The sequence below is a fragment of the Aethina tumida genome, chromosome 5, assembly GCF_024364675.1.
Source record: "Aethina tumida isolate Nest 87 chromosome 5, icAetTumi1.1, whole genome shotgun sequence".
NCBI classification, from domain to species: domain Eukaryota; kingdom Metazoa; phylum Arthropoda; class Insecta; order Coleoptera; family Nitidulidae; genus Aethina; species Aethina tumida.
The window spans coordinates 24919283-24945295 of NC_065439.1; the positions used below are offsets into that span (position 1 = coordinate 24919283).

The 26013-nt window shown below is 30.1% G+C and overlaps 1 protein-coding gene and 1 long non-coding RNA gene across 4 annotated transcripts in view; one reads left to right on the forward strand and one right to left on the reverse strand.

Annotated features, from left to right (window-relative positions):
- LOC109603480 (TOX high mobility group box family member 4-A) overlaps nt 1-26013 on the forward strand; it is a 152976-nt gene that overhangs the window by 33026 nt on the left and 93937 nt on the right. For 2 of the 3 annotated variants that reach the window (XM_049968278.1, XM_049968275.1), the window contains exon 1: nt 24025-24524. Coding sequence is in view for 1 of the 3 variants with exons in the window: in XM_049968275.1 (XP_049824232.1) it covers nt 24456-24524 (69 nt within the window). In the remaining 2 variants the exon portion in view is untranslated. Of the gene's footprint in view, nt 1-7980; nt 8047-24024; nt 24525-26013 lie in introns of those variants that run through there. The other variant, XM_049968277.1, reaches the window with a different exon arrangement.
- LOC126265763 (uncharacterized) lies at nt 16708-17105 on the reverse strand. Its single transcript, XR_007548238.1, has 2 exons — nt 17003-17105; nt 16708-16906 (listed from the first exon to the last, which is right to left on the reverse strand). It is a non-coding gene; the product is annotated as an uncharacterized LOC126265763 (long non-coding RNA).

A 26013-nucleotide genomic window follows, 5' to 3' on the forward strand; every position in this document is an offset into this window, starting at 1 on the left:
GTCGCACGTAGCAATACGATTATTGCACACGTAACACACGGTACCAACCACCCCCTCGGAAGGCGTGAAAGGGCGGCAGCCGGGCACGTGAACTCCGTGCGCCGTTTCGAAAAGTAATTCTAAATGTTTATCGCGGTGCTCGTACACGACCCATATTGTCATATAAAGAGTATGAAAATTGAAATATAAGTGAAATATCACCGGCAAAAGGGTGAACCCAAACGCCGCCGTTTCACTTCCAACCATAATACACACTTTGTATTCTAAACGGGCACGTCTCAGATGGAAAAATATTATTTTTCTCTGCATCACTCCCTTTTTCGATAATAAGATGTCTGCGATGGAACGTATAAACTCCTTTTCGGACGGTTCGTTTAACTATTTATCATGTGTTATCTTATTTGCCGTTGCAATTTTGTTATTGTTTGGTGTTTTTGCCATATAAACCAGATTGTTTTATTTAGTATATAATCATTCCATCTTGACCAAATATAAAAGGATTTTCTAAATAATGTGGTTTAGAAACCAAAAATGTTAAGAATTTACCATATCATACAATAGATAAACTAGACTAGAAAGTTGTTCCTTTAAATTTATCTTGTATGTTTTTTCCCATTAAATAAACCCATGTACAAGAAGTCCTTATAAGTATAACTAATGTAAAAATTTCATTACCTATAAAACTAACTGAATATTAGAAATAAAGGAAAGTGTATGCGTCAATAATTATAGAAAACAATTGTTTATGCTGATAAGCATGATAATGAATAATTAATTTATTTATATAAACTGTACGCAAAAAGTTAAACATATGAAAAAACTAAGTGATTATTTATTATAAATTAATAAGAAATTCTAAATGGTTGAGGATTCCATCGATAATATTCAACTAAATTATGGATAATGTCTATGGCATAAATATCACCCGTCAAGCTACGGTCACAGATGTAGAGTTCCGTACTACCTCCTAGAAAAGTACCACCTCGTATTATTATGGATCCATCTTGTTGGGTGAACTTCCTGCACTTAAGGTAGATTGATTATTTGAAATGGAGGTCTCCAAAGTGGTACTGTCCTTCTATCACTAAATACTCCAAATCTGCTTTCATCTGTAAACATTGCAGTATTCCTCTTATCATCCCACATCATGCCACAATTCTCTTTCCTCACACCGAGGTAATCTTATTACACAATGGTCAGGCTGAAGGGATTGTTGCCTTATGGATCTCCTGCAACGGAGTCCTGGATCATTTAACCCCTTTAAAAGTGTCTTTAGGCTTACATGACAGTAACCAAAATCAGGTTTTATCTGAGAAGTGCTCCTCTGATTAATAATCTGTCGTCCCGGTCAGATGTAACTTTTGATCGACCTTCTCTAGGCCGATCTCACACATACCCAGTCTCTAGAAATCATTAATGGAGTCTGCACATTACAGATTGGTCAACATTAAATCCAGTGACCACGTCAACTTGTCTTGAGCCACTCTAAAGCATTCCTACAGCACGGTGTTGATTAGGTACTGACAAATGACTGCATGATTTTAAGAAAAGATAGTCGAGGTTGGTTATTATTTCTTGAACAGAGTTAAGATCAAACTGAATATTTAAATATCGACTGAATCACATGATACGTTTTTTTGTCCCAATTGTTAACTATATAGCAGTTTATAAATTTGTAAATAAAAAACTAAGTATATTTAATTTTTATTTTGTTTATTTGTTACTGAATAAAATAACTCTATTAATAATCCATGTTGAATCAAATGAATTCAAATGAATGTGGTGAAAGGCAAAATACTTTGTGAAAATAAGATGGTGTTATAGAAAAAATCATAAATGCTAAAAATATGGTAATAATAAAGATTTCCTTCATTGAATTATGATAATAATGAACATAAAGTCATAAATATTAACTAGATAGTTAAAGTGCTATAAAGCACGTTTTGATTTAATTCCTGTTAATTTTAACGAGTAACATGCTTAGATTATTTATGCATATATGCAAACAATTTCCATTTTTTAGTTAATTAGATTTTTTCTTATAATTATCAAGTAATAAACTTATTTATGTGACGTTAGATGCCGGCATGAAAGCAGATAGAGTGATTGTCGGCTTAGAGCCCGACAGGGCAATCACGCCAGTCAAGGGCGGCGGTACGTCGGAGGTCGCGGGACAGGAAAAGGAAGCAGCCAGAAGGAGGCAGCCGGCGGTGTCGTGCTGTGCGGCGGCACACGCTCAACCGCAGGTCTCGGCGGCGGCGGCGGCGGCGGCGGAGCCAGCGGCGGCGGTGGCGTGTGTCTTCGGCGGTTTTGCGGCCGGCAGCTCCTTCAGACGGAGGCTTGGCTGGCGGCGGCAATTGGCAGCGCTCGCGATGTCACCTAGGCCCCGGCGTAATGGCCGTATTTGCGTACGGGCCGCTCTCTCTCCCATCGAGGCGGCGCGACGCCGCGGAAACACAACACCAATGAAAAGCGTCTTGTCCCCCGCGCGGCTCCAGGCCTCTCTGCGCTCCCGCTCCGCTGTTTTCTCTTCATTTCGACGGGGCGCCGCGCGCAACATACCGACCTATTACAGTAAGAAAACAGACATATAAAACTGAGAGAGGGTTAGGGGTTGAGGGACGTAAAAATCAATATCCCCGGGGCTGCTAAATCACGCTTATCAAGAGCACTTTCGTCCCCGCGCACCCCCTCACCAACCGCTCCTCCACCCTCCTCGTCCGCCACCTCCCGCCCCGCCGTTCCCTCGCAGCCGCCCCCGAGGGGAACCACCCGACCCCCCACTACAAAACATTCAATTTGAACGTCAAGTTAAAACGAAATGGATTTTGCACCAGGCCGAGAGAATGAGATTTAGATTTCAAATTTCATTTCAATGGAGAACCGACGAATGTTTCTGACTGACTCCGGGTTTCTGACTCCCTTCTAACCTAGACCCAACACACTGTCCCGTTCCGGCCACACACACACACACACACACACACTTCTTGCTTCGACTTCCTGGCTTCTTGGCCTGTCGGCGGGTGCTTTCCGGCCCAGGCACGCTTCCAGCCAGACGGCAGGACGGCATCGGACGTGATCCCTCTCCATTCTATTTCACGATCTATGCGTTCCTTCAGGTGTTCCTTATCCACACTTACTTTCACATTCCTTCACCCCGCCCAACCATGATTTACCGCCGATCAACGCCGGGCCACTTTCTTTTTTTTTTTTCTCTCTTCATTCATTTTCATCGCCCGATTCTCGTTAAGTCGTACCCGATAACTTTGTATTGTTCGCAAAATCGTCAAGAAGCTTTGCACAGTTTTATACAGATGGGTTGTCACATTGCAAGTTTTAGTTTTTTTTTTAACTAATGTTGATCAATATTTGTATTGTTCATAGGATCATCAAGAAGCTTTTAACATTGTATCATAACATTTAGATGAGAAAATCGTCAAGAAGCTTTGCACAGTTTTATACAGATGCACTGTTACATTGCAAGTTTTAGTTTTTGTTTAACCAATGTTGATCAATATTTGTATTGTTCATAGGATCATCAAGAAGCTTTTAACATTATATCATAACATTTAGATGAGAAGAACCAGGAAGAAGAAGGATGGAAGGAGAGAAGAGTCTTTCATCTGGGTGAATTTTTGTATGTCCATAAATCATCATCTTCAAAAAGCTTTTAGCATTGTCTCTTTTTTTAACGAGGAAAATAAAATTCCTTCATCTTAGTCACTTTTTATGTTGTTAATTAGATTAAGAAGCTTTTATCATTGTAACATTTCATTCATATGAATTAGTACATTGCAAGTTTATTATTTCCATACCACACTATTTATAACCAGGAAGAAGATAACCATTCAAATTGGTAAATTTAGCATTTGAAGTTCTAGATGATAAACATCAAGTCTATTATTAACCCTACCATGAAAAATACTAACTGTTTACAGTCCTAATTAAAATGAATTTAAACATAATGACCTCAATTCATCTTCCCCATCACAATTCGTATTGGACATCAGTCCAAGACACCATGGTCTGTTAATTTCTGTGCCTCGTCAACGCTGGAACAAATGGACGCGTATTAATTTGTCGGCGTTTACCTCGCCGTGTGGCCAGGCGTTCGTGAAAAGGTGAACGATTAATTTTAATAACCAGCAGCCGGAAGAGAGGCACTTGGCTCCGGCCCGCAGTGTCCCGGCTGTGGCCGTTCGAGCAGGAGGCGGCGGCGGGCCGACGATAGTGAGAGCGTCGGCGGTCGAGGCGGTCTGAAGCGGCGGCAAAGGCACCCCCGTCTCTCTACAGAACGGGCGGGCGGCACGCCGTACAACGCACGGGGACGCCGTGTTCCTCGCCTCACTATTATTTCGCCTGTTGATGCAACTTTATTCCGCCACTGATTTAGGTCAACCATTTCGCCCCGATGTCTGCCCATTTCGGCTTAACAGCCCCCCATTTACTTTTGTCAAAGGACATTATCAACTTCTATTGGTTCCATTTATTTTTTTATCGGGCTCTTCCTGCCTCCTTATTTCGTTCGCAACACGGTCTATTGCCGGAGAAAAATCCTAATCATTTTTTTTCCTTTTTTTTTTTTGGCAGTTTCGTTTGCCTCAAGTGATATTCGATAGCTTCGGTGTTTTCTATCAATATACAAATTTTTGTTCGTTGATATTCAATAAAGGAACAAACTTTTTATACTCTCTTTATTCTTAGTTGTACGAGCTTTAACATTTTTTTGAATAATGAAATCAAAAATTAATATACATTTTCAATAATCGTTGGAAGACAACTATAATGAATGAATGAGTGGTATACCTAAATTTGTTAAGGAATTTTTAAATGTTTGGAATATTATTGGTGGAGATAAATAAGGTTTTATATAAAACACATCAACTGAAACATATGAACCTGTAAATATTAAATGATATAATATTTTTCTTGAAGAACATCCATTCAAGTATTACTTATATTCTATAAAATTTACCAACATTTTAAATAAAAGAGAAAAATGGAGCAAGATATTAATAAAACATACCTTGGAAGGTATGTGAAAGTTTTTTCACAATATTAAGCAAATGTCAACAATCAGAAAATTTTAATAAAGATGATTCATCCAATTATTATTGCCAGTTATAAAATATGTTAAAGAAAATTGAAAGAGTTATGTAAAGTATATTTTCAAGTAAAATTTCACACGTATTACATCATGAATAAAAGCTAGACAAACAACACAAATATCCTAATGAGTATTAAATTGCATATTTACTTTACTACTGTAATACATAAAGAGTAAGATTAACAATTAGGATGATTAATTTTCTTATTAACATTGTTCACTGCTTGTTTACTTATTGTGTCAAATACCTATTTCATTGTGCCAGAAGCTTAAAAACCATCAATCATAATAATTATGTCACAATTATAGTGACAAAGAGAAATGTCCTTTACTCACATCAACATACATATGTGGTATACATTTTTTTAATATACAATGAAAAGATATTGTCATGTCTTAAGACTGTTATATAGGGTATTCCAAAATGTATAGTGTCCCAGATTCATTTAAAATGAGCAACATGAGAGTTCTCATAAATGTCGTAAAGCCATACCCAATTATATGGGCACATAGTTTAATTTATTGAGTCTCCTAAAACCTAAAATTATCTAAAATTATTGTAAAGATTAATATAAATTGTCTCTGATAAAATATTTTTATATTTCATAACATAAAATGTTCGTAAATTGTTTATGGGATTGCTAGTGATACTGTTTTTGCCAAAACAAGTCAATTATCCTGAAAAAGCTGAAAATACAATGCTCCATTTTTTTAATACATTTCTCCTGGGGTTACAACAAAATTTGTAATTACTAATATGAGGGATACTAGTTAGGGTGGCTTGAAATTGCAACCCTAACCCCTTACACACATTTGATTTATTTAGTTTTCCATTTACTAAATAACTTTAACGCAATAAGATTTATTTTCCTACATTCTGTATTTTGAAGGCTCCCTTTTTCTAAAAGGTTGATTTATGAACTAAAAAAATAAACTGTAATTGTAAATAAATACATAGTATTAAATATATATATATATATATATATATATATATATATATATATATATATATATATATATATATATATATATTTCATTATCTAAGATTTTTTGAAATGTTATGCAAAGAGTAATATAAATTATCTAAACGGTCATTGATAAAATGTATTAATTGTCTTGAAATATCACATAATACAGAATTTTGTAAATTGATTGATTGGATTTCTATTATTAAAATTATTTTTTGTCATTCAAATAAGTTGACCCGAAAAAGCTGAAAGACAACAAGACACTAATATGGGGTGAAATTGATTGATTATTTAGTTTTTTAAGGACTAAATGCTAAAATAATGCTTAATTTTTTTAAATTCTATATATTTAGGGTGCAATAATATATTTTTTATAATCTTGATATCTGTAAAGAAGGTAAAAATAATTTTGTAAATTGTTGATTGGATTTATATTATTAAAACCATTTTTATCAATCAAATAAGCTGTCCTGAAAAAGCTGAAAGATGAGGTTCGTTTTAAACTAATAAAATTAATAATTACTAATGTGGTGGAAGGGGATTGTTTGATTTATTTGATTATAGGACTAGATAGCTTTAACAAAATAATGCTTAATTTTTTTAAATTTTATATATTGAGAGTGCAACAATATATATATTTTATCTCTATACTATATATATCATATCTTTATACTAAAAAAATAATATATTATGTTATAACTTAAGATATTGTAAATTATTATGTGAAGAATAATATAAATTGTTCAATTGAATTGGAATCCTATTAACACTATTTTTGTCAGAACAAGCAAGTTCTCCTGAAAAAGCTGAAAAGTGTTTCATTTTATTCTTTGTTTTTTAAAACATGTCTCATCGAATTTCAGTAAAATTAGAAGTTACCAACGTGAGAGATACAGTTAGGTTAAATATTTGAAATATTTTTTATATTTCAAATAGCTTAAGTAAACTAAAGAAACTCTGTAACTGTAATTGATTTTGTAAATTGTCATGTGATTGTTAAATTTATACTTAAAATTATTTTATAATTCAAAGAATGGGCTGAATTTTGGGGGCACATTTGGAAAATGATTATCTTGTTTATTTGTTGTTTCAACACGTATTTTAATAAAGAATGAGAAACAAAAGAGTGTTTATTATGCTTAAAATATACAAACAATCATTGTTTTTCCCAAAATTGTTTTTTTTTTTGCGTAACATGAATATTTATAATTAAACTTTCACAAATTACTTTTTTAAGAACTTAATTGTATTCTTCTATTCATTGCTGTAATAAATATTGTGTATATATTTCGTAACTGTGAAAAAAATAATCTATTTCCTTAAAAAATATATAATTATCCCATAACGTGAGATTATATATATTATTATGTGAAGAACTAATTTATCTATTTTTTTTAAGTTCTCCTAAAAAAATTTAATTGAAGTTTCACATTAATACCATTTAGTGGTGTTAATTTGAAATATATTTTACGATTTCTTTAACCAAGTGATGTTTTTAATATTTTTTAAACTGTGCTGGTTTTGATTCATTGCGGCAATATATGTAAATACTTTTAAATATAAGGTATATAATACCACAACTTAATTGTATACAGTTTAACAATAAGACTTCATTCAAAATGTTATTGTATGATAAAAATTTAAAGACCATTGTATAGAGTTTAGTGACTTTCACATATTTTCTTTATATAGTCACATGAAAAATGTGGTCGTTACATAACAGATTTGTTTCTCTTATTATTACCTAATAACACAGTATTTCACTTTCACGCTAAAGTCGATTATAAATGAAAAATATTTGCATAAATAATGGTCTCATACATTGACAATTCATTAAAACAACCAACATCTGCGACCGCCGCCCCATTATATTTATTCATTCATTATTTTTTTTTTTTTTTGCAGTTTGAAACTTGCCGAAGAGGAAGCAGGAACTTTCGTCGGGTAGCGGGCGAAAGTCCTTTGAAACAGGTAAGCGGCTTACATTTAATAATAAACTCCGCCGGAGAGAGAAGGGTATTTTTCCTCTCCCCGTGAAACAATGAACACGCACTTAACTCTTTAACGGATGAATTAACCCTCTGTTTGCCCGTAATGCGATAACGACGGCCCGCGACGGCTCTTAAAAACCAAAGAACCCGACACACGTGCCGAACGGTATCGGATGTCACCTCGGTTCTTCGACTAATTTTCGACGGTCGCGAACAATTGGACCGTATCATTTCTGCCACGGTAATTAATCTGTCGATCCGAATTTGCACAGTGCTAAAGCTTTAGTGTAATTTTTGAAAGCTCCAAACTAATTCCATCCGGGAATGGAGTAACACACATTTATTTTCCGACAATAATAACTGTTTGTGGAACTTCTTAAACTGTATTAATTATGTTTACCCTCAAAATAGCTATCGATCAGTGCGGACACGGGCGGAAGGAGGGCGCGGAGGGTGAGACGGGGGTGCGCGAGGAGAACATCCCTCTCCTGTGTGTTCTTTATCAAATTCTAGATTAGTCGCCATGGCAACTCCTAATTCGGAAATATTAATAGCAAACAATTTTATTCGGGTCGAAGCAGCACTCGCATACGGAACCACAGCAAGAAACTTAAATTATTCATAATTGTCTGCCATATTTTTATCGACACTTATTTTTATCTTACGTTTTTGTTTGCCTAGTCAACTTGTGAAGTTTGTTTGTTAATTTTAACCAGACTGGAATATAAAATTAAAATGTTATTATTTTAATGCCATAACAAGGTTAAAAAAATGAAATTTTGTTATTTCGAAAGTGTTTATTTGGTGTATTGATTGTTTCAACACGTAGTTTTATAAAGAATGAGGAACAATGAAGTGATTGTTATGTTAAAACTATTTAAACAATCACTGTTTTTCCATAAACAGAAATACAGTTGTATGGTTTTTTGGTGTTACATGAATAAAACTCACAAATTATTTTTTTAAGAACATAATTGTATTCTTTTGTTCATTATTAACATAAATACTAAAAATAGATTTTGTAAATGTAAACAAATGTATATTTTTCCCTTAAAAAATATATTATGTTTCATATTAAACAAATATTTGTTAAAATTTTTTTTTAATATTTAAAATTAATAATTGTATGAATTCAATCAATTAAAATGTTTTTTATTTTAAAGAATTTATTTATCAAATTTAATTGTTCAAAAGATGGACAATAAATAATTCTGTGAGCACTATAAAATTAAATAAAAAATTTTGAGAAACTTGAATTTTATTGCACACTAATGAATATTAGTAAAAATCAATTTTTTTTTAATGAAATTATGTCTTATGATCAATGAAATTCTGAAATAAAAAGTGAATAATATAATAGTTTAGAATATCAGATAGTGACTTGATCCATTCATTTTTACAGACAAAAATTTAAATATTTTCTTAATATCTAAATTGTATTAACTTGTTCATTATTAACATATATAATATAAATATATTTTTAAATAAATTAATTAAATTAATTAAATTATTAAACTAATTTAGTGAAGGAATGTTTAAAATTGTAGAGTAAGTAAGTAGAGTCATTAGTGAACATAATATGAAAAACAAAATATTAAATATTTTTTTAATGTCTATACTGTATTTACCTGATTATTATTAATATAAATAATATAAATAATATAAATATATTCTTTAAGAATTCTGTAAAATTATTAAACTACATACATGTAAATTAGTAAAAGAATATTTAAAAATGTATAAGTAAGTAGTGTCATTAGTGAACACAATATGAAAAACAAAATATTAAATATTTTGTTAATGTCTAAAGTGTATTTGCCTGATTATTATTAATATAAATAATATAAATATATTCTTTAAGAATTCTGTAAAATTATTAAACTACATAAATTTAATTTAGTAAAAGAATCTTTAAAATTGTATAAATAAGTAGTGTCATTAGTGAACATAGTATAAAAAACAAAATATTAAATATTTTCTTAACGTCTAAACTGTATATTTGTATTAATATAAATAATATGAATATATTCTTTAAGAATTCTATAAAATTATTAAACTACATACATGTAAATTAGTAAAAAAATCTTTAAAAATGTATAAGTAAGTAGTGTCATTAGTGAACATAGTATAAAAACAAAATATTAAAGATTTTTTTAATGTCTAAACTGTATTTGCCTGATTATTATTAATATAAATAATATAAATATATTCTTTAAAAATTCTATAAAATTATTAAACTACATACATTTAATTTAGTGAATTAATCTCTAAAATTGTATAAGTAAGTGGTGTCATTAGTGAACATAGTATAAAAAACAAAATATTAAATATTTTCTTAATGTCTAAACTGTATTTGTTTGATTATTATTAATATAAATTACATAAATATATTCTTTAAGAATTATATAAAATTATTAAACTACATACATTTAATTTAGAGGAAGAATCTTTAAAATTGTATAGGTAAATAGTGTCATTAGTGAACTTCGTATAAAAAACAAAATATTAATATTTTTTTAATGTCTAAACTGTATTTGCCTGATTATTATTAATATAAAAAGAATATAAATATATTATTTAAGAATTCTATGAAATTATTAAACTACATAGTGAAATAATCTTTAAAATTGTATAAATTATTAATATAAAAAATATATTTTTAAGAAATTTACTAAATTATTAAATTACTTACATTAAATTTAGTGAAGGTGTCATTAATGAATATAACAAACAAAGTTTTAAATATTTTTTCAATTAAATAATTATGTTCTCATGTTTATTATTAAAATAAAAAATGTGAATATATTCTTTAAGACATTTATTTAACTATTAAACCGTTTATATTCAATTAAGTGAAGATATTTTTAAAATTGTATGATGAAGTGGTGTCATTAGTGAATATAGTATAACAGACAAGATTTTATATATATTTTTAATAACACAATTGTATTCTCCTGTTCATTATTAACATAATGTATTAAACTATTAAACTGTTTATATTCAAAGAAATATTCGAAGTAGTTTATAATTTGTAACAGTATATTAGAGTTAACAATAAAACTTTTGTTGCTTTAAATGTATTGTTCTGTTAAAGGTGCAATAAAAATCATTTACATCTTACAATAAAAGTAATAAGATTCTATATTCATGTTCTAATTATTTATTGCACATCAAATAAAAAAAAAATTAAATATATTAACAATTTTTTTTAATATATTCATACATTTAATAAAATGTAGGCTGCGAAAAATTGGGATACGTGTTACATAAATAAATGCTGATTGGATGAGTAAACGACAAAAGGACATATCGGGCAATTGTCGCAATCAAGCCGGTGCCCCGACCGGCAAACGATGCGAGCGGATAATTCGAAATCCGGGCGGATCGCCGGAAATCGCCCGGGAGCGGCGGCGACGACACGCGGAGGTGTGGGACGGCCGCGAGCCCAGAAAAGCCGACGGTTTCCGTCCCGTGCCACGCGACCGAACCGGCCGCACCACGGACCGGGACGTGGCGCGGCGCGTCGCGACGCCGACGCCTCGTCCCGGGCCCCCGAAGATTGCGCCTTTAATGACCGGTGTTTACGTTCTGGTTTTGTGTCACCTGCTGCCGATCTACGGCGCCCGGGGGGTCTTTATGTTGATAATAGTTTTTGGTTACCGGAAGAAATCATTTACGTTTTTGAAATGATCACCACCATAATCAACAAGTTTTTGTCAACGTTCTACAAGCAAGTTCAAGCCACTAAAAAAAAAAAAAAATTTGGGTTCTTGGCATTGAAGAAAAGATCAAAGATTACTTGACTTTTTGCGTCCCTAATTTGACAATTGTAAAATGTCTAATTTTGTTATCCTCAATTAATTTATGAACTCAAAATTTCTGATGGTCAATTCTTCACAAAAAAAATCAAATTATATATACAGTTTAATTCAAGAGTGTTAAAATATAATATAAAATATTTAAATGATGCATCTGTCTTTGTAGTTATCATTACCATGATAATAAAATATTAATGGATATAAATTTATTAAATTATTGTTTATTACTTTTATTTTTACAAATAAATAAAAAACTGTAAAAATAAATGTTTACAGTTTGTGGAAAAGTGCATTTAAAAATAAATGAAGGAAGTTAAATAACCAACAATCTGCTTTCAGAAGAGTATAATTAATTATAGATGAACGATTACTATAAAACATGGCGTTTTTAGTTTGTTGTTTATTAATAAATTAATATTATGTACATTATTTTTATAGATATATTAATTATTCATGTAAAGAAAATTAAATTAAAAATGATGCATAATGCATGTAGGAAGTTGAAAAAATTTATGTCATTTATAATAAATGAATATAAAATTAACTGACATACATATAAATGAAGAATTATATTATAAAATCATTTAACGACTTTGCTGATTTATTAACTCTTATGACATAAAAAATAATTGCAAAAAGTACAAAATACTTTAGAGTATTACAGGAATTTCACTTGAATATTCATTTTAAACTTGGAAAAACGTGTACACATTATAAAAAAGGAAAGAATATCATTAGAAAAAAATAAATAAAATTTTCCCATTTTCTGCCTCTAAATTATTTTCATAAAAAAGTAAAATTTGTTTTAAAAAACATCTTTAATGACATTCAGTAAAATATTTGGTTAGTGACTTATGTAGAACGTTTAATAAATATTTTAATTTAATAAAATTCAGTGACAATATTATTGTCATTTATTTTTTTAATTTGTATTACACCCCAATATCTTAAATTTTGTAAATTACTTAGATAAATATTAGATAAATTAATTAGATTGTTGTAAAACTTCTTAATATATAAATTTTACAAATTATACAATTTAATTAGAAATTAATCAGTCATTGCTGTTGATTTTTAATTAATCTCTATAAGAAATATTAATTATTAAAAATCATAATTTTATTGTTTCTAATTAGCTTTCTAATTTAGTGTTCTTGAGATTATAATTATTTTGGTTTAATAAAAATCATTGACAATATTATTGTAATTTATTTTTTTAATTTATATTACACCCCAACATCTTAAAATTTGTAAATTACTTAGATAAATATTAGATAAATTAATAACATTGTTTTAAAATATCTTAATATATAAATTTTATAAATTATATAATTTAATTAGAAATTAATCAATCATTGCTGTTGATTTTTAATTAATCTCTATAAGAAATATTAATTATTAAAAATCATAATTTTATTGTTTCTAATTAGCTTTCTAATTTAGTGTTCTTGAGATTATAATTATTTTGGTTTAATAAAAATCATTGACAATATTATTGTAATTTATTTTTTTAATTTATATTACACCCCAACATCTTAAAATTTGTAAATTACTTAGATAAATATTAGATAAATTAATAACATTGTTTTAAAATATCTTAATATATATATTTTATAAATTATATAATTTAATTAGAAATTAATCAATCATTGCTCTTGATTTTTAATTAATCTCTATAAGAAATATTAATTATTAAAAATCATAATTTTATTGTTTCTAATTAGCTTTCTAATTTAGTGTCCTTGAGATTATAAATATTTTGGTTTAATAAAAATCATTGACAATATTATTGTAATTTATTTTTCTAATTTATATTACATCCCAATATCTTAAAATTTGTAAATTACTTAGATAAATATTAGATAAATTAATAAGATTGTTTTAAAATTTCTTAATATATAAATTTTACCAATTATATAATTTAATTAGAAATTAATCAATCATTGCTGTTATTTATAATTAATCTCCCTAAGAAATATTAATTATTAAAAATCATAATTTTATTACTTCTAATTAGTTTTCTAATTTAGTGTCCTTGAGATTACAAATATTTTGGAGAAAGTCCTTAAAAAAGGTTTGTAAAACTTTGTATTAAATTAAGAACTAATTAAATATTGTGAAAATACTAATTGCTTGTCATAAAATTGATTTTTATTTCATTTCACAGTGGTTTGTATAATATTTTTTATAGTTAACAAATGGCATTTAATTTTGTAAATATAGTTTTCTTAGAAAGTTTCAAATAAATATTGTTGTTATTATTACATATTTGTAACTTTTTATTAACATAAGAAACTAATAAAAAAATTAAGATTTGTGATCAGTTGATTAAAATGAATTAAAATATTATAGATATTTTATTTAACTATGTTAATGTTTTTTATTAAATATTTCATAATATTTTGATAACCTATTACAAAAATTAATTGGATATTTCTGTTTATATTGTTTAAATGTTTAGATATTATAATTAATTAAATTATATTGTAAATGTGAGATAAACTATATATAACGAAATTTTCTTAGAAAGTTTTAATGACATTATTTTTATTATTACATATTTGTAACTTTTTATTAATATAAAAAACAAATAAATAAATAAAGATTTGTAATCTGTTTCGTTAATATATTGTATATATTTTATTTAACTATGTTAATGTTCCCTTTTGTTATTAAATATTTCATAATATTTTGATAACCTCTAAATATATTAAAATTTATATTATCTTTTTTATTATGGTAATAGAGATAGCAGATTTCAAATAATATGCTGCTATAAAATTTATACAATAAGTGTATTTGTTACAGATATTAGATAAGTTATATTGTATTTTTATTTCTATTAATTTTTCTTTAAAAACATTTAGTTATTTTTTTAAATTAAAAATTAAGTAATTCATAGTTGAAAAAAGGTTTTTGTGTCAAAGTAAAAACATTTCAATGTTATTTCAATTAATTAATCGATGCAGTAAAATATAAAAATAAACACATTAATAATTTAAGAAACAATTATAATTTCCATTATATTAACCTTATAATATCGATTTAATGACCGTTAAGATATTATTATACCTTGAATTTAAATAATTACCAAGCTTTTAGATTAACAGTAGTGGTGTTGCTGTTTTGAAATTTATAATAAATGTCATGATTTTAGATTATATTAACTTAAAAATAGTATATGTATATTACTCAATAACACTAAAAGTCTTAGTTTCAATGAATGACTCATAAAATACTTCTGACATTTTGTAAGTTTATTGCACATTTGCTAATTTCCTAGAACCAACACACAGCTAAAATATTTTATGTCAGATGACTAACAATTATTTTTAGAGCCAATAATCCGTAAACTTGCACGTTAAGCTTCAAAAACTTAACAAACCCCAGAGAGCCAAACAATAGTAAAAACCTTCGGCGAATGAATAAAACAACAAAAAACGGGACCGAAAATAACTAAAACGGTTCGCCGATCCGATCCGTCGTCTCGGCCGTGAACAAAACCCGCCCGATTTGCGGACGTCGTCGGCGTCACGATCGAACAAACGGCCCGGAGAGGAAGTGCGAAAGGGTGTCGTTGGGATAGGTCGCGGACTCCTTTCGGACCGGGTGCCCCACGAAAGTCCCCCCGGGGGGGCCGTCGGCCGACGTCTTTTCCACGCGCACCGCTCGCTCTCACGGAAGGCGTGTGCCGCGTACGACGGGCCCCGGTCCCCGAGTCACGACACCACGCCGGGCGCCGCCGTCCGTCCGCCTCGCAAAACCCCGTGTCCGTGTCCCGGTGCGAACGAGTGTATCAACACGTAAACTTTGACGCGTGACTCTCGGGGGTCCCCCCGAAAAAAAGTGCGTCACGATAGATTTATTTTGTGGCGACGGCCCTGGTTGACAGCGGGGTAAAAACGCTTGATGGGTGGATGGATAAAGAGCTGGTGGATAACAGGTGTTTACATATATTTTTTATGCACCTAAGAAATGGGTGTATTGGGTATTTAGCTAAAGGGGGTAAATACTGTCTAAGGTCATGTTTGATTTCTGAGATTCCAATGTTGTTGTCGAATTAATCTGTGTCCAACTTAGATATATAAAAAATAATAATTAAATAATAGTTAAACATTTCTCAGTGACATAAAATATGTCAATCCAATAGTCCACTGTGTATACTTATCCATTTCATTGGGTATTATGACAGAGAGGGTGGTAAATTACAGTTTAGGTAAATGACTCCCAAGGTCAAGTATGATTTCTGGGATTCCCCCGTATTATCGTATTAAATAAAGTGTGTCCAACTTAACAGATCTAAAAAATAAGAATAAATGATAATTTTAAATATTTTTAGTGCCATACAAAATAAATTAGTCCACTTGTCCAATTTTCACAACCACTGATCTTTACACTTGTTAATTTGATTGGATATGGGGGCAATGGTCCCCAAATTCATGTGTGGTTTGGGATTCCCCTGTTTTGTCGTATTAAACTGGGTCAGAATCAGAATAAATGATTATTTTAAATATTTTTCAGTGGTCCAATTTTCTCAATAGTTGATCTGTCGCCCTAGGTCATGTGTGATTTCTGGGATTCCTCTCTTTTGTCAAATTAAACTGTGTCCAACTTAACATACCAAAAAAATAAAAATAAATTACTATTTTAATTGTTTTTCATTGACATTCAAAATAAACCAATCCAGTGGTCCAATTTTCACAGTTGTCTATTTCATTGAATATTAAGCTAAAGAGTAAATTTCAGTTTTAATTAAATGAATTACTAGATTATTTGTGATTTCTGGGATTCCCCTATTTGAGTCCAACTTAACATACTTAAAAAATAAGTATAAATGTTTATTTTAAATGTATTTCAGTGACATACAAAATAAATCAGTCCACTTGTCTAATTTTCACAGCCATTGATCTTTACACTTGTTAATTTGATTGGATGTTGTGCTAAAGAGGGGGGCAATGGTCCCCATATTCATGTGTGGATTCCTTTGTTTTGTCGTATTAAACTGGGTCCAACTTAACATACCTAAAAATAAGAAAGAATGATTATTTTAAATATTTTTCAGTGACACACGAAATAAATCAATTCAGTGATCCAATTTTCACAATTGTTGATCTTTACATTTGTCCATTTGATTGGGCTAAAAAGGGTACATTTCAGTTTTATGTAAATGTCACCCAAGGTAATTGATGATTTCTGGGATTCTCCTGTTTTGTCAAATTAAACTGTGTCCAACTTAACATACCTAAAAAATAAAAATTGTTTTAATTGTTTTTTATTGACATTCAAAATAAATCAGTCCAGTGGTCCAATTTTCATAATTGTTGAACTTCACAGTTGTCTATTTCATTGAATATTAAGCTAAATAGAGTAAATTTCAGTTTTAATTAAATGAATTACAAGGTCATATGTAATTTATGGGATTCCCCTATTTGTGTCCAACTTAATATACTTAAAAAATAAGTATAAATGTTTATTTTAAATACTTTTTAGTGACATACAAAATAAATTAGTCCAATTGTCTAATTTTCACAACCATTGGTTACACACACACTTGTTAATTTGATTGGATATTGTGCTAAAGAGGGCGGCAATGGTCCCCAAATTCATGTGTGGTTTGGGATTCCCCTGTTTTGTCGTATTAAACTGGATTCAACTTAACATACCTAAAAATAAGAATAAATGATTATTTTAAATATTTTTTAGTGACACACGAAATAAATCAGTTCAGTGGTCCAATTTTCACAATTGTTGATCTTTGCATTTGTCTATTTGATTGGGCTCAAAAGGGTACATTTCAGTTTTAAATGTCGTCCTAGGTCATATGTGATTTCTGGGATTCCCATGTTTTGTCAAATTAAACTGTGTCCAACTTAACATACCTAAAAAATAAAAATAAATGACTATTTTAATTGTTTTGCATTGACATTCAAAATAAATCAGTCCAGTGGTCCAATTTTCACAATCGTTAATCTTCACAGTTGTCTATTTCATTAAATATTAAGTTAAAGAGAGTAAATTTCAGTTTTAATTAAATGAATCTTAAGGTCATGTGTGATTTCTGGGATTCCCCTATTTGAGTCCAACTTAACATTCTTAAAAAATAAGTATCAATGTTTATTTTAAATATTTTTTAGTGACATAGAAAATAAATTAGTTTAGTTGTCTAATTTTCCCAGCCGTTGATCTTTACACTTGTCAATTTGATTGGGTATTATGTTAAAGAGGGTATCAGTGGCCCCCAAAGTCATGTGTGTCCAACTTAACATAACTAAAAATAAGCATAAATGATTATTTTAAATATATTTCAGTGACATACAAAATAAATCACTCCATTTGTCCAATTTTCACAACCATTGGTCTTTACACTTGTTAATTTGATTGTATATTGTGTTAAAGAGGGCAATGGTCCCCAAATTCATGTGTGATTTGTTTGTTTTATCGTATTAAACTGGCTCCAACTTACATACCTGAAAATATGAATAGATTATTTTAAATATTTTTCAGTGACACACACAGTCCAGTCAATTATCATAATTTTTGATCTTCGCAGTTGTCTATTTGATTGAATATTAAGCTAAAGAGAGTAAATTTCAGTTTTAATTAAATGAATCTCAAGGTCATGTGTGACTTCTGACTCCCCTGTTGAGTCCAACTTAATATACTTAAAAAAATATCTATAAATTTTTATTTTAAATATTTTTCAGTGCCACAAAATAAATCAATCCATAAGAACAAAAAATGATTAAATTTTGAAGTTTTTGTTCTGCATTCATCATAAAATTCTAACACATTTCAGTATTCATTTCACTTTCAGGCATTAGTAGGTGTGCAAATTTAAGTCATTAGGTTCAAGAAAATGACTTCAAATGAAGGTTAAGATTACCTCAGACTTAACCTTAGAACTTTTGCTCCATGAAATCAATTTGTGACTCATGCAATTTCTAACAACAGTTTATAGAAACTTACCTTGCTAACTTATTCTTAACGTCCCCAATTTGTGCTTCCTCAAACATTGTAATGTTGTCATCACAGATTGGAATAGAACGGAAACTTTGGGACGTTGAATGGTATGAAACCATCTTCAGTAATAAGTTTATCTGGCCATACATACTTAGACTTTCAGATTGAACACGTGTGGGACATTAAAAATCAGTTTTTCAACAGGATGGTGCCTCACTGAGGATTGCTTTGGAGTGGTTTCAGCATACCAATATAAATTTGTTGCCACAGATCTCCGACATATCACCTATTGAATATCTGTTGGACCATAGACTAGATACTTCAAAATTCAGCCCCTCTTTCATAGGTTTTGGGGGACCTTCAGGGTCAAGTAGAGATAACTTGCACCCTATTTTAAGGTCGAAGATGATGATCAGATCATTGGCAATGAGTATTTATATCATCATAAAAGTCCAATTCATTATTAAATTAAAAAAATTATACTGATCAGTCAATCAGTGAAATTTATCTATTGGATCTAATTGTGCCATTAAATAAATAAATGTCTATTTTTCTAAATTAAATTAATTTCAGTAAATAAATTCATTGTATACCCATAATTTTGTTTACTGGATTTAGTGTGTGGTATTAAACAACCCCCCATTACAAGTTCTTACTTGCTGTTGCATTTATAAAATCGTCTGCTGAATATGGGTTTAAAAATCAATGGCGTCCCTCTTGAGGTTTGTTGGGGTTGTTATCCACTCCCCGACAAAACAGGCTGAACACAATCTTGTAACTAATCGAATGCAGCAAACCTCAATGACGTACCGTCGAAAGAGAAAACAATAAAAAAACAAAACGCTACAAGTCACGACGAGCCATAAACCAATTTAAAATAGTTATTATTATTCCCGTATAAATTAAATTACCTCGAACCCTATATTTGAAACCAAGGTCGTACTTGCTTTTTTTTTCACTTTGTCAGCCGCACCGAAAGGGGTTAATAATAGACATGGCGATCGTGTGTAAAACTCGGTATTTGTTTAAGTAATCTTAATAGGAAAATTATGAAAGGTCACACGCCACTGTACTCCGATTTAGTTAAGTTGCGTGTCGGCGGCGAATTATTTTTATTGTAATTTTTCACTCACCGAGTGCACGGTTTGTTGTGGCTTGTTTACCGGTGAGACGTTCGGGGGCGGCTTGCTGGGGGAACGTCGGCCGCCGCAATTACACCGTTTCGAAAATATTATTTATATTGCCCGTTTTATTGTCTTAATTTAGGCCGGCACGGAACGTTGCGACACGAAAAACTATATAAATTACGTGCAATTAAAAATACGTTTATGGTAATTGCGTCTTATTCATTCGTTGTTGCATTTAATTAATCACATTAACCGGGATTGTGTTACGAAAAAAGACTCTGGCATGTATGGTTGGCCGACTTTTGTTGTTTGTAAACACAACGGTCACAGTCAAGAAGGCATGCGGTCATATTTAAGGACCGATAATTGTTATTTTGTCATTGTAATCGGACTGAAAATGGTGACTGTCAAATGCATATTTTGAAAATTTAATCTTAAGAAGAATGTATAAAAATCTAAATCTATTTGAACTGTATTATCTATTTGTACCAAATATTCAACTTAAACTTAATATTCATAATTAAGAATAAAAAAATTAAAATTGGGCAGTTGTAGATAGAAGTAAAAACTTTTAGAACTTTTAGTTTTAAAATTTGAAATTCCATAATGTTTGAATTGAAATTATCAATATCAATCTGGTTTTATCAACCATTATATACATGTTTATCTTTAGTAGTACCGAGTTTTCGATCATTGGACATATTTATATAAATTTTTCAATAAATCCATTCAATATCATTTGTAAGATATACACAACACTATACATCAGCTGTATAGCTAGAGATACTGGTATAAGCATGTCGGTGACGCGAATCCATAAGATTTTCCCCTACCAACGTAGCTAAAGAAGTTTTCACTTCAAAAATATAATCGAAATAGAAAGTTATATAAAAACTATGTAAATAAAGATATTCGTATTTAAAGGGAGGTTTAGAGATTTAATAATTATAAATTAATTTAAATTAAAAGAATCAATTTTTAATAAATGATTATGTTTATAGTTTGTTGCTCTACATATACAGTATAATATATAATATTATTCTAAAATAATTTACTTAATAAACATAAAATTAATCATTATTAGGTTCCTTTCAAATGGTCAATTTATAAAATTGAAACTATATCAGAAAATATAAAAAGTATTATTTACTAAATAAACAAGTAACTTATCATTATTACATTCGTTTCAACCGTAGTAATGGGAAGTTCCACTTACACTCGAGGATGATTTACGTACTTGTTTATACATCAATATGTTATGAGAGCCGGAGAAACTCTAATATTATCAAACACATACGTAAAAAAATTACAGTATTGGATTAAAACATACCATTAAGGAAGAAAATATTTTTGTGTAAAATGAGGAAATTTAATGAAATAATTTTTTCGTTTTAAACAATTGATTTTTACTCTATTATTATTAATTTATTTAATCACATGAAATTCTCCAGATTCTTTAACTTAATCCAGAAGACAATAAATAACCGTAAAAATAATAAACCTTGAATCAAATATTTTATAATTTTGAAAATAAGATTAAAATTAATAGTTCTCCAACAGTGTTATTAAAATTAATGCAATACATATAATAATGAACAAACAACTAGAGTTAATTTAGTGAATGTAACTCGAAATGTAAAAGACTAATTAATGAGGACGGAAACATTAAATTTAGTACAGAATATTGTCAATCAATATTAATAATTTGACTTTAATGAGGAAGTGAATATCAAAATGTTATTACTGAAATATGTCTCTTTTGTGACTCGTATAACACCAAATAAATTCTTGATATTGCCAAAGACATGTATTGAAATGAAGATGCCTTTAAAAAATCAAAATTACGATAATATTCACAATAAATTATTATGGTCAGATGTAAAATTTGATGCTAAATGTTGATAAACATTAAACAATATAAATGTGTTCAATTGATGAGTTGAATAAAAACGAGGATTTGAACACAAACATTGTTATATAAAACAGATAATAAAAGTATTAGTTTATAAAAGTGAAGTTGTAAAATATTTGACATATATATATATATATATAGTAGTGGTCATAATTGTAGTAACTTTTTAAAGCGTTTTTTTATGTGAACTGTTAAAATAATATTAATTTACTATTGTTATTTTATACAGTACTACAAATTCTTATTCAATTAAATTTTATAAATATTTTTCTGAATTGAACTAGTTATAAATATAGCAACACTAATTTGTAAAGGAATTTTTAATGATAATATGTGTGCCTTTTAAATTGCTGTGATGAGTTCATTTAACTTTGTAAAATTTCTATGTCGAATTTGCTTATAAAAGTGATCTCCCATGTTTTCTATAGGGTTGATGTCCGGAAATTGGGACGGGATTCTTTAAATAATCTGTCACAATTTTGGATTTGTGTTTGGGACCGTTTTCATATTGAAATATATGTATTGACAGAATCATTTCTTCAATGTATGGAAGCACATTGTTGTTTAATATATCCCTGTACATAAATAAGTCTAAAGGGTCCCACGTTAGAAGAATTAAAGCACCCCCATAGCATAATTGAACCGCCATCATGTTTCACTGTGGGTATAACATACTTTTTATGTAGTTTTGTCCCTATAGGATGTGTAACATAAGCAGAACCATTATTTTATAATAAATTAAATTAAAATTCATCACTAAAAACCACTCATCTCCAATATTAGGTGGTCCAGTGAATGTGATCTTGGACAAGTCAAAATTAATTAAATTTTTTGGTAGAAGTCTTGTCTTCTTCTTGTAGGTAAGGTGTAAAATAAACGCCCATCCAATAACCATCTGTTCACAATCTTTGCACTACTTTCAGCAAGTCCCAGGTTCCTCCAGGTTGGTTTTTATTTTGGTGGAGATGATTGGATAATTTTTTAACATTCGAATTATCTAATTATCAATTTTCATTCAAGTTTTTCAAACTCAGACATATTTTTTTGTTGCTGTCACTTGACCACTTTCTCTAATTTTTTTAATAATACTGGAAACGATTTACTTATTTAACTGAAAACTCTTAGCCATCTTTTCTTGTTTTCCTGGCTTTGGTAACGTTGAATTATTATTATTATTATTTAATTTTTTTACAGTTTCACTTCGACTAAAGATTAAATAATTATAATAAGCAATACTATTTAAATCGATTAAATGATTTAAATTCACAGAGAGGAATGAAGTATCATAAAGTAAAAAGTTGCTATAATTTTATCCATTAAAAAGTAAGTATTGTTGCATAGTACACTCATAAATTAGGTATAAAACAATAATCATTTTTACACACATACTATTAACATACTATTAATAAGTAGCTGTAATTATGGCCACTACTGTATATACATATATAAAGATGACCTGTCAAGAGCTTCAGACCTTCCTTTGAGAAGTCGAATATAGAGAACAGAAAAAAGGAAGAACAACATTGGTAACAATACCGTTAATCAATCTCTTTCATTGTTGAAGATGACGTTAATTTTGATCATTCATCAATTTGGTCGATGATTTTACCAATTGCACACGTTTGATACATAACCAATTTATGCAATTCGAATGAAGCACCAACGACGCTTCCATACGGTCACAATGAAAATAGACATTCAACCCGAAAATACGAAATACACGCGGAGGTGGTCGGCTGCACTCCTGGCACATGCCCCACAAGAGAACAGTGGCAATACCCCGACGCCGAGAGAGCCCAGATAGAAACATTCAAATATTGTATACACATCTATGTATGTACATATGTACGAGTGTACGTATGTGTGTGTGTATATAATTTAATAAGAGTGGAATGAGGCACGAGCAACGACGGCGAGGCAGCGGCGGGACGTGGCGGGGGCGCCCACCCCGGGGGCGGCCCCCGCGGGGACCGGTCGGGGATGTATTATTTATTCCTTTTTCATGGATTTTTAAAATTTAAATCGACGCGGGACCGTCGCGTTTCGGCGAGGCCTCGCGCAGATACCCCCCGGTGGGGTGGGGGTCGAGCGGCGGTGGTGGGGCACACGCCGTCCGCGGCACTCTATTCTCATCCGCGCCGTCGACGCGTACGTGTGCGAGACCCAGTTGCCGAGACACACACCGACAGTTCTGATCTGCCCCTGTTCAATTGCCGAAGCAAGCGAGTTCCGCGCCGTTCGTACCCGGAAGATGCAAACGCGCCCGCACTAGGACACGGCCCGGAGTCGACCGTACGCCACCGGACCGCCGGACTCAGCCCCACGCCACGTCCCCCGCGGGCCCCCCCGTTGTGAACTTGTGTGATCTGTTTGTAGATTAATTTTGAATTCGATTTGAGAATGGTTTGGTGACGTTATTTGGCTTATTTATTCTTGTGCATCGACCTACACGTGCCGCCACTTGGATTATAAATTTTCTTCTTGGGACGTGTTCAAATTGTGCCACACGCTGGAACATTTAAAGCCGATTGTGGCTTCTATAAACACTCTAATTGGTAACTATACGGAGACTATGGAGGCCACATATTGCGTAGGGACCGATGTGGATGTATGCAGAATGTTCGATCAGTATCTTTATAAGGTACGACTCTATTAAAAATCTATTTCATGTGCTACGCGCCAAAATCCATTCAAATTTTGGACAGTTACAATACAGGACCCCTTTACAATTAGACCCTTTCGCTTTAATCATCCGGAATGTTCATTTTTATTTGTGGTAGATTTTTAGGTTTTCAGACTGAGGTTGAATGCGGAAATGCGATCGTCAAGCGACGCACTGAACTAAAGGGATTACGATTAAAACTTCTAAGTTGCGGCTTCAATTCAATTGTACACATACACAACAAATATATTTATAATTTATAACAATAGATTTAAATAAAATAAATAAATACAAGTTTGTTAACTGATTGGGTAAATTAATTATACCTTTCAAATTACAAATTCTAACAATTATTTTATAATAAAGCCAAATCATTTACAAGGAAAATAAAACAATAAAAAATAATGAGCACTTGCTATCTTGGATGTTTATATTTTTTTAATTGGCTAATTAATATGATAATAAATTAATTTTCAAATGTCAAATATGTCAATCAATTGAATTATTTCCTCACTTTCTTTAATTTGGTACAATTATTTTTTAATATGGATTGGATAACTTAATTTCATCATCTTATAACACAACTGAAAAAATCTTAAAAAAAAAAATATGTTCACTGAAATATTATAATAAAATTTGGTTGTAATTAATGTGCAGAAATCGTCGTTAAATATGATGATTACATAATTTTATAAATATATTTCATAATAAAAGCCATCAAGTATATGAATAATGTAATATTGCTTATTATAAAAATGTTATAAATAAAACTTAGTTTTAAATTTTCTACTAAAAATAATAAAGTTTATAATATTCTCAAATACTCTCATAGAAATATTGAAAGATATCTTCTATAATAATTTATATTAAAAGCTGAAAATAATTGTGACTCAGCCTCTGCAAATCTTAAGGATTTTGATTAGTTTCAGCTAAACAAGCGACTAATCATATTTCCATTATTGTAACTGCACAAATAAATTAAATATTTTGAAAATACATGAGGCCAATGAAAAAATGATTTCATGAATTTCATCTAAAAAAATAAATTTGATGTTAGGCAAGATTAAAACTTAATCTTAATTGTTTTTTCAGTTTAATATTCTTACAAATACAATTTTCGAATATTCTGAAAGAAAAGTTGAAGCAAATATACTTCTCCTGTATTTTACATTAAACCCTGAAATTAATTCTGATCCACCCTCTGCAAAATTAAAATGACTTTGATTAGTTTCAGTTACACTAGACATTAATCAAATGTTATTACTTTTATTGTAACTGCACGATAAATTAAAAATTTAATTAATTTAATTTAATTTTCTTATAAATAAAATTCTTGAATACTCTACCAAAAATAATATAGGAAATACATCTCTTTTGTATTTTATATTAAAATCTGAATTAATTCGTCCTCTGAAATATCAAAAGAACTTTGATTAATTTCAGCTAAATTAGATACTATAATCATATT